General features: G+C 42.3%; 1 protein-coding gene across 2 annotated transcripts; it reads left to right on the forward strand.

Moving 5' to 3' along the window:
- Nucleotides 1–824: 824 nt before the first annotated feature.
- On the forward strand, nucleotides 825–9,149 carry LOC129599864 (thioredoxin reductase 1, cytoplasmic-like). Of its 2 annotated transcripts, XM_055498205.1 has the most exons (7): nucleotides 825–1,042; nucleotides 1,845–2,132; nucleotides 4,320–4,967; nucleotides 5,529–6,017; nucleotides 6,352–6,570; nucleotides 7,318–7,660; nucleotides 8,500–9,149. In XM_055498205.1, the coding sequence occupies exons 2-7, from the start codon at nucleotides 2,082–2,084 to the stop codon at nucleotides 8,616–8,618; spliced, it is 1,869 nt and encodes a 622-aa protein (XP_055354180.1). In that variant the 5' UTR covers nucleotides 825–1,042; nucleotides 1,845–2,081; the 3' UTR covers nucleotides 8,619–9,149. The 2 variants fall into 2 exon arrangements, with proteins under 2 accessions (XP_055354180.1, XP_055354179.1); XM_055498204.1 differs by lacking the exon at nucleotides 825–1,042 and having other exon boundaries at nucleotides 1,569–2,132.
- Nucleotides 9,150–9,934: the final 785 nt, after the last annotated feature.

Here is a 9,934-nt window from a genome sequence, read left to right on the forward strand (position 1 = left end):
ATGTTTTTACTGTATGACGTTCTGACGGTGTTACATTCTGACGTTCATACGTATTGAATTTCTGACGTTTTGACGCTCTGAAATACGTATGGACTTTGCATGACGTAATAATATATAATTCTCTACCTAAAGAGCAAGTATTTATGCATCCGCTATAGTCTCCGTGGTTACAGTCATTATTGTGTTATTGGCTTTTCATAACTGTGCAGTGAATACAGTACTTACTTCTTCGAGTGCTCTTTACGTTTCCTATACTTAAGACCTGGTGAAACCATCTTCTGACCACTGGGTAATAAAAACAAACAAAAATCTATTGGCACACCTATGGAAAATATGGAATTTTTTAAGACCAAGCTGGACTTAAACTGACCACGCGTTGACGAGCCTATTAAAACGGCGCATAAATACGATTTGGTCGGTAAGCTTGTATGAATATAAAGATATAAAGATATATGCACTCAGTGTACAACGATAAAATACATCTATGTGGTAAAAGGAATTTTACAGTTTAACCTATGTACTGCTGCAGTGAAATCGGTATTTAATAAAGTGTCATTAAAATAATAATAAAGTGATTAAATTACGCTCGCTTTTACAAAATATTAGCTTTTACAAAATAATAGTTTTACAAAATAATAAATAATAGCTACAGTACAGATAATTAGAAGCGACTGTCAACGCGTTTTAAACGGCCCCTAACGGAATTGTTATTACGTGGCAACTTGTGCAGGTACAGATGTACACCTGCCTTTATTTGCCTGTCTCGATTATTGTAATACAGCAACTCAGCTGCTAATTACTGGAAAGTAAAACAAATGTCATCGCGGAATGCAGTGCATCTTCCACATGCGCCAAAATCGTGACCGGAAGGACAACTTCCCCGGCATCGCAGCATGTGCTCATTATCGGCCGGAAGCGCAATGGAGTGTCGGAAATTAAAATAATCACAGCTTCAAGAATGGCCGAGCCATGATGCAGCAGAGACAGGCTGCTGAAATTACTGATTTGATTATCGCCAAATTTTAACATTCTCTTCGGAAAGGTATCGGTATCAGTCAAACAGTGGCCGCTAGTCTCCTAATCAGTTTTCCAACTTCTCAAGCCAGTCAGCTGATCCGACAGCATGTTGAAACGCATCAATGGGCCACTACGCAGCGCACTGCTCACAGCTGTGTTCCTGAAATAATTCTGTCGGTTACATAATTTTTGTCTCCTCCAAAAATACTTTTAAACCTAGATTTTTAATCTGCGTCTGGGAATAACTTCATTAGAACTTTAAAAAATGACAAGCAGTCAACGCTGGTATAACACAAAGCAGATCAACGTGAACGGAAACTTCAAAATCCATTCTGCGCAGGGCGGGGCGCGCACAAACAGTACGAGTACAGCGCTTTATTAATTTTAAAACTCCTGCAGTTTTTCGACGGTCTGAAAGCCGTCGAACCGCGGACCGGCCGTACATTTACATTACTTCGCTACGGCGAAATGCTGCATCACGGTTCGGTGGCTAGCTGACAGCCCGACAACAGTCAAGACTCAGCACAAAAAAATCCGAACAAAATTACCAGAAATTCTATGAAATCAGAGAATTTCTAATTATCAAATCGTTGTTCTACCGCAGTCTGCCATCGATAAATCATGCTATCACACACGAGACAATTGACTTAATTCTTCTGCGGTCTTTCTAGCGAAAATGCTCTCTCTGTACGATGTTAATAACTGGTTTGAGGCAAGCAGGTTGGCTGTGGGCTGGCACAGCTAGACAGCAGCGACATGCTGTATCACGTTTAACGCCACTCTCTTGTAACCCGTCAGCAGCATCTGATCGGCCCCGCGTTTTACAGCGTTCATTTTCCCTACTTCGGAGTGTGTGTCGATCCGGTGGTGTTGTCCATCATTGTGATTATTCTACGCCCCGCTCCCGTGTCGTCCGTGGAGGAGGGAGAGGGACGCCCGAGGCGGTGGGTTCCTGTGGGGTCCCCGGACTCATCACAACAACAGCAGCGCAGTGCAGTTCATGCTGGCGCGCTGATCCTCAGTTGTCCATAAGGAGATTGTACTCCACTGATTGTACGGAAAATATGCCGCCCATCACGGAGGAAGAACGGGAATTGGAGAAAAATAAAGCACAGGTTCGTAGGATAGGAGGCGGATTTCATAAATTAGTACTTATTAGCACTCTGGTTTATAACAATATAACCTAAAAAAATACTGTTAACTTTAACTCAGATAATTGTTATTTATTTAATTTAATTACTTTTTTATAAATAATTATCTATATATTTAAATCACTAAATCTAGAATTTTTTAAAAGGACATATTAAGTAGCCATTTCTTCTCGTATTATGTTATGCGTACAGCGTACTTGTGAAATATTTTAATAATATTTTAATAATATAATAATATTTTATGTATTTATAAAAATTGTGGCAGGGTACTGGTGACGTAAGTTTCAGTGATGAATTTTATCAGACATCTACTGAAGAGTTTTGAGACGATGCCAGATTTGTTCGTGAAAGCGGAAAGCGTCTGCTCTCATTTGTAGGTCAATGTGACGTTTTTGTGGGCAGTATTCGTTAGGTGGACCTAGATTTTCTTTGCCAAAGTGCCCAAACAAATTTGTTATTAATTGTAAACTTGTAAGGTTTTAATTTTATTTATCAGTAAACTTTCCCGTATAAATGCCATCGATTGGTCATAAATAAATGGCCGTTTTTAGTGATAACCAGGCGAGTTGTGGCTTTTCGTGGACTTACACTTACAAGTTAGTTGAAGATGGAAAACACCTGTGTATACAGCGTAGATGAAGCATTAATTGAAAAATATCTGTTGAATTTTCTAACCTTTAACTTGCTAATAATTCATAATTTAATTGGAGTATTTTGAAGGATTTCTGGGCAGGAGGTCAGAATTCATAAATAATAAAGCTGATAAATTGCTGTGTTTCACTGCGTGATTCTAATCGTAAAGGCCACGAAATCCGAGAGGTGCAGTAGATATGTCGACTTTACGTGTAATTAAATTGTCAGAAATTCCGTTTAAGGAATTAAGGATTAGTTCCTGCGCTCTATAAGAAAGACGTTAAATTAACGTCTGGAAAATTGAAGAAAAAAGAGCGTATTTAACGTAATGGGATAGATTGCAGCATCCGCTTCGCTGCAGTCCTCTTGACACTCCCTATTGATGTGAAAAGAACCACTCGGTCTGCGTGGTGGGGTTCAAGCGGGATCAGAGAACGTTTACGGGGATTGGGCGCTGATTAGAACTCAATAAATCGATCGCTACCACTGAATAGGTATTGCTGTGAATATCCCCGGTGTTGAGAAGAAAAACGCCGCAGGATACGTTTCCGGTTAAAGCGTCCTTGAATACTGCATGCCAAGTCGTATCGACGCAGTCGAGGGAAATGCGGCTTGGCGTTTGTTTTTCGTGAATGTCAGCTGGGAGTTGTGCGGACTATTTATCATCATAATCCATAACGTATCGGCACAAGTGTTTTTGTCGGATATTTGTTCATGGGCGGTTTAGAAGGGGGCTTTATCATGGAAAAATGCCATCCGTCCCACACAGCAGTGCGTGTTGTGTCTTTCATTGCCGGCAGAATGTAGGCTGACAGGGCGTTTTTGTAATTTTTCCAATTAGGATATCGTGTTTGCATTGTCTGTTGAAATTTGCATTCAAAGCACGGACGTATAATCGATAGTACTTTCTTGTATTCTAATATTTCAAGTAGAATTATTGCAGGTAAATGATGCAGTGCAGTTCTTGTGTAGATTTTGTAATTACTGCTGTTTCAAATTAATGCCGGTTTTAAGCGGAACGTAGACTGTGCACGGTGCTCGGAGGTTAATCGCTAAATTTCTAAATATTTTATTTTTATTTTATTTTTGGATTTTTTCTAAGTACAATCTGTGAAGTGTGAACGCAATTATCGAAAATAAATCAGTGCCAGTTTTTAAGCAGTAAGTCTGTAAGCAGTTTTGTCAGAAGATTCATCTCTTGTTTTTGTGAATACTGTAGTGAAATACGACTTAATTCGTATCGCTTATTACGAATTTACTTTTTTACTTTTTTTTATTCTTATCACTTAATACGACTTAATTCGTATCACTTTAATTTGGCTATTGCCAGTTCAACGGTAAACTGTGATGATAGTGTCTAATTAAAATTACTGTTTTGGATTAAACAGTTGAAAATGCATTTAGACGTCGTAGAATATTCTTTAATCATTTTTCCTTCCTGTGTACTGAGTGCGGATACGGTATTAGCATAAAATATTACGAATTTTTGCAGGGCACTAAGCGTTTTCTTCGTTACAGGTGGTAAAATGGATCAAAGACGACTCGACCCCTGTGATCGTCTTCAGCAAGACCACCTGTCCCTTCTGTAAAAAAGTCAAAGAACTCCTGAACACCCTCACCGTCAAGTACACCGCCATCGAGCTGGACACCCTTCCGAATGGTCCAGCGCTCCAGTCAGCGCTGCACTCTCTGACCAACCAGAAGACCGTCCCCAACGTCTTCATCCGGGGCCAGCACATCGGCGGCTGTGATGCCACGACCAAACTGCACGAGGACGGCAAGCTCCTCCCGCTGATCAACGCCGGCGGCGGGTCGGCGGCCACCCTCCCCGCCAGCGCCAGCAACACAAGCACCAATGGGGAAGTGGCGCAGCGGAAGTATGACTACGATCTGGTGGTGATTGGCGGGGGATCGGGCGGGTTGGCGGCCGCCAAGGAAGCGGCGGGACTGGGCGCCAAGGTGGCCGTGTTTGATTTTGTCCAGCCGACGCCGATGGGGACGGCGTGGGGGTTGGGCGGGACGTGTGTGAATGTCGGGTGTATACCGAAGAAGCTGATGCACCAGGCCAGTTTGTTGGGGGAGGGGATTGAGGATGCCAAGAAGTACGGGTGGGAGATTGGGGAGGAGAAGAAGCATAACTGGCAGACGATGATTACCAATGTGCAGGTGGGTGGACAGTTTAGTCAACGCTGTCACTACTGTCTCGTTGAAAAAATGTCTCATAACTAATTCACAAGCCGAAGACTATTATGGCTTTTTTATATTTATTTTTCGTCGGTACTTTTATTTCCTAATTTCGGTGGAACACGGAGTAAAATGTCGAGATTTTCGAATAAAACTGAGCATTTAGAATTGTTCATGCCATTTTGTTAAAATTATATAGAATTTAAATACTTGAATAAATATTGCTAATAGTTATTAATGAATAAATATAAATAAAAGCTACTTCAACTGGCAATAGCCATCAGATACAGTTAAATAAGTGCAAACGCTAGTCCACAGTTAAAAACTTTAAAAAATATGATGTGACTGTATAAATGAATAAATATCGATTTTAATGTTATAATTATAGTAAATTACTGTAATACTTAACAGTTTTTGCAAAATGCTGGCGGCAAAATTGGGTGATACGTTTCTCGTGCATATTGTAATATGAGAATCTCGTGAGGGAAACTAGAGCATCATAATCCGACGCTGTCGTGTGACAGGTCCTGTTTTGTTGAACAGGATTACATATCCTCGTTGAATTGGAAATACAAGTTGGCGCTGCGCGACGCCACCGTCACCTACCACAACGCCTACGCGAAATTCGTCGACCCGCACAAGATGCTGGCGGTGACGGCCAAGAACAAGCAGGTGGAGCTGACGTCGGAGCGCTTCATCATCGCCACGGGCGGTCGGCCGCGCTACCCCGACATCCCCGGCGCCAAGGAGTACTGCATCACCAGCGACGACATCTTCTCCCTGCCCTACCCGCCCGGCCGGACGCTGGTCGTGGGGGCCAGTTACGTGGCGCTGGAATGCGCCGGTTTCCTGCACGGACTGGGATACGATGTGACGGTGATGGTGCGGTCGATATTTTTGCGTGGATTCGATCAGGAGATGGCCGAGAGGATAGGGAAGTACATGGAGGAGACCAAGGGGATTAAGTTCATCAAACAGGCCGTGCCGACCAAGGTCGAGAGGCTGGAGGAAGGCGAACCGGGCCGTTTGAGGGTAAGTGTCTTGAATATGCACGCCAGAGCAAGACTATCGGTTTCTGGAATTTTTGGTGTATTTTTAATTTTTTTCTCAATATTTATTGGTGGATACTAGCGATTTATTGTACCGGTCTTTTTAAAATTTTCTCTTGTTGGACGAGGGAGCGTTTTGAGTACTTGTCCGATTTATTTTCCGCTGTTGTGTTTACTGTTTTGTTCATTTTTCATTTTATAATTTGCTGTTATTTTGCTTGTGTTGCCTTTTCCTTGGTCGATTCGGTTATTTCTTAAGTTATTTTTTAAGCTACTGAATGTATTATGATATGGATGTGTGTTTTCGTGGTGGACAGGTAACGTCGGATCAAAAGGGACAGGAAATTGTTGATGAGTATAATACCGTGTTGTTTGCCATTGGACGTGATGCCTGCACAGGGACCATCGGTCTGGAGAAGGCCGGCGTCAAAGTCAACCCCAAAACCGGAAAACTGGATGCCATTGCCGAGCAGACGAATGTCAAGCACGTTTATGCCATTGGCGATGTGCTGTGTGGCCGCCCCGAATTAACGCCGGTACGTGAAAACCATTTCAGTATTTGTTTTGTCCTTATTCCTTACCTCTTCCGAAATTTTGGTGCTTATGAAATTTGGGTAGCAGTATAATTTAAGCAAAGAATTACTGTAACTGTACATTATTTACGTCAATTTTAGTTGCGTAAATTTACCCAAGAAACTACAATATTTATCGGAATTTTGTTTTCGGTAAATTTAAAAAATAAAACGTTAGGTACATTACAATGTACGACAAAAAGAGGTTGAACCGATCAGTCGGTCCGTGGTTCAAAATAACCTCGCAACGACACGCCACCACTAAAACTTGGACGCTTACTCACTACTTTCAGACGCTCGCGCTACGTGAATACCAAAGTGCAGCTCTGCTAGTTGCATATCAAAAGGTGTAGAAAAAAAATTTTAAACTTTTTGATACTAAACTTGTGGCTGTTTATGGCGAACAGCGCAAATTCTAGCCATTTTGCTTTCCCATAGACTTAAGCATTGATTGCAAGCCAAACGGTTATGCGCAGTGGCGCACAGATCCTATGCTGTGCCTACGAGAAAGCAAAATATTTCCATAAAATAAATTTCGTGATTTTAAAACGGATTGAATATTTTCTTCACAAGGAAAATATTGTTGTCCAATTATTACGGCTGAATGAATCAGCAGAATGTTGTTGTATTGGGTTAAATATTGATCAAACCCTTGAGTGAGAAAGTCAATAACATTCCCGGAAAGATCGTGGAATCGTGTTGTTTTTGTAGGTGGCCATCCAAGCGGGCACGATGTTAGCGCGGCGTCTGTACGGCGGATCGAGCGAAGTGTACGACTACGACATGATCCCCACGACGGTCTTCACCCCGCTGGAGTACGGCGCCATCGGGTACGCCGAGGAGGCGGCCATCGAGAAGTACGGGAAGGAGAACATTGAGGTGTACCACACCCTGTACCGGCCGCTGGAATGGACGCTGCCGGGGCATGCCGATAATGCGTGCTACGCGAAGCTGGTGTGTCTCAAGTCGGAGGACGAACGGGTCATCGGGTTCCATGTGTGCGGACCCAATGCCGGCGAGATCACGCAGGGCTACGCGGTGGGAATGCGTCTAGGTGAGGGACAACAATTTTATCGAGTGGCAGAAATTACAGTCTCATTATTTTCTGTGGCACCCGCATGATACGTCTATAGTGCCCGGCATAAATCGGCAGTGTGGGTTCTTTTCATGCCGGACATTTTCGCCCGGTGGATTCGCTTCCGGGCACCAGAGACAGGGTATTCTCTGAGTTGTTCCGCTTTAGATAACTTGATAGTTTTTCATTAAACTCGAAAACAAGCTTGTAAAAAAAATGTTTACCATGTAATCCATGTTCCGAAAAGTTTTGGTCATGTGGAACAACGCGGAGAATACCGTTTCTCTGGTGTTCGGTACGCGAACCCATTTTGTGAAGATGTCCGGAATGGGAAATATACGTCGAAGTAGGCTTTACGATATTAAATAGGCTGTGCCAGCTCTATTGTACAGATGATATCGTAGTAATGTGGCTTTTATAGCTGTCAAGTCGGCTTTTAAATATGCGGCACGTTTCTACAAATGTTTAAATCGCAAGCACTGGGTTTATTAGTTTGCATTCGTTTTTGACTTTACCGTAATTATTACCCATTCCATTATTTGAAAATCGAAAAACGGAGTAGCTGGTTTAGGCTGCAGTTTCAGTCTTTTTTAAGCGTTTATTTGTCGGAGGCGTTTTATATCGCTGATTTATCGTATGTTTATTTCTGAAATTTATTCTTTAGAAATTTGTAGTTTGTTATTGTCCTATCGTTTTTCATACATCAGTTAAATTAATTTGATAACTGGTAATTAATTTATTTTTTGAAAAGTACTTTCGATCGCCTGGTTTGGTTTGTCTAGTACATACGATTAATTGGTGATTAACTTTGCTTGCAGGTGCCCGGAAGAAGGACTTTGACCTGACGACCGGCATCCATCCGACCTGCTCCGAGATCTTCACCACACTGAACATCACCAAGAGCAGCGGGAAGGATATCAGCGCGGCGGCCTGCTGAGGTTAAAGATCCCGGCGGGAACGGGGGAGGAACAGCCGTTCCTTCCCTGTTTCCAGCCGGATGCGGGCGTATGGGGTGCGGAGCGCTGCTTCACTGTCTGGTTGGCGTTATGATGATGCCCATTCTCAACCGGATTATACCGGCGGTGGGTGTCGGATGGATCAACTGGGCGGTGGCAGTGCGTGGGAAAACTGTTTGTTGCGAACTGATTGCGGCATGGTAATCGTATGATGTGTCTGTGTGTCTGCGTATTTATCTTTTATTTTCCGTGATTTTTTCATTTATGGAGTAGATGGGGGGTCCCTGCTTTTGTTTGTTTTTGGCTTGGTTATTGACCGGATTATTGTATTTTTTTTCTCTCTCTCTGTCTCTGGCTTTTTGGTTACGGATTGCGTGTCGCTTTGATACAGTGGATGACAGTCGCTGCGACGTTTTGGCTACCTTTTTGATCGAAGATTTTTGTCGATTCGCATAGTATGGATGATATTTTTAGTGGACAAAATTTAATAATATTATTCGGGAAATTTGTTGCATTGGATCGACGCTCGGGAATTCATCGTACCGTAGCTGCGCATTTCATGCTAGATTTAACATAAAGAAAGTGGATGCGCTTAGTTTAAGGCATACCGTAGTACGATGGCTATTGAATCGATTCAACCTCGTATCTGGTGCACATATGCTACAGTATGGTGAATTTGTGTTCCGGAAATTCTCAATTTCTTTGGGCTTTAATGCAGTAATATTAAGTAGTGTCCTCTAAAGAAATTGGATGTATATATCGTAGTACGATGGCTATAGCCCATTTGGATGTAGAGTTACAGTACTGGTCGGGGTACAAACTGAAAGCATCTACACACTGCTACAGTTTGGTAAATTAGTGTCCCTTAAAACTTAATTTTTTTGTTTTGAATGTAATGACATGGATTGATGGCATTTTTATTTATCTTTTTAATTAGGCTTTTGCTCATGATTATTTGTCTGGGGTTAATTAATTGGCGTATTTCACTGAAATTCTGCCTAGCGAGGATCTACAGATATTGCCATTCATATTCACTCAGTTTCTTAGCTTCATTTACAATTATTAAAACCGAATAAAAAATTGATTCTGCTTAACTTCATCGTGTGGAGTCCGCGAACAAATACAAAACAACAATCAAAATAAAAAATAATGGCCACATTCTTTGGGCGTTAATTTTGCGTTAATCGAACCAGTTACAAATGCAACTGCGGCCAGGCGGCGGCTACCGCAGTAGACAGTCGCAGCGGGGTGTGGCCTATCGGCTGACGCGCTGCAAGTCTGCAACGCGTGAATGATA

Source organism: Paramacrobiotus metropolitanus, unplaced genomic scaffold (assembly GCF_019649055.1).
Source record: "Paramacrobiotus metropolitanus isolate TYO unplaced genomic scaffold, Prichtersi_v1.0 Parri_scaffold0000156, whole genome shotgun sequence".
Classification (NCBI taxonomy): Eukaryota; Metazoa; Tardigrada; class Eutardigrada; order Parachela; family Macrobiotidae; genus Paramacrobiotus; species Paramacrobiotus metropolitanus.

Bases quoted from the DNA above. Each gene is read 5' to 3' on its own strand.
- LOC129599864 (XM_055498204.1), top strand. From the start codon at position 1,710: ATGTTAATAACTGGTTTGAGGCAAGCAGGTTGGCTGTGGGCTGGCACA. The intron at 2,133-4,319 runs GTTCGTAGGATA...TCTTCGTTACAG, and splicing joins TGGAGAAAAATAAAGCACAG to GTGGTAAAATGGATCAAAGA. The intron at 4,968-5,528 runs GTGGGTGGACAG...TTTGTTGAACAG, and splicing joins CGATGATTACCAATGTGCAG to GATTACATATCCTCGTTGAA.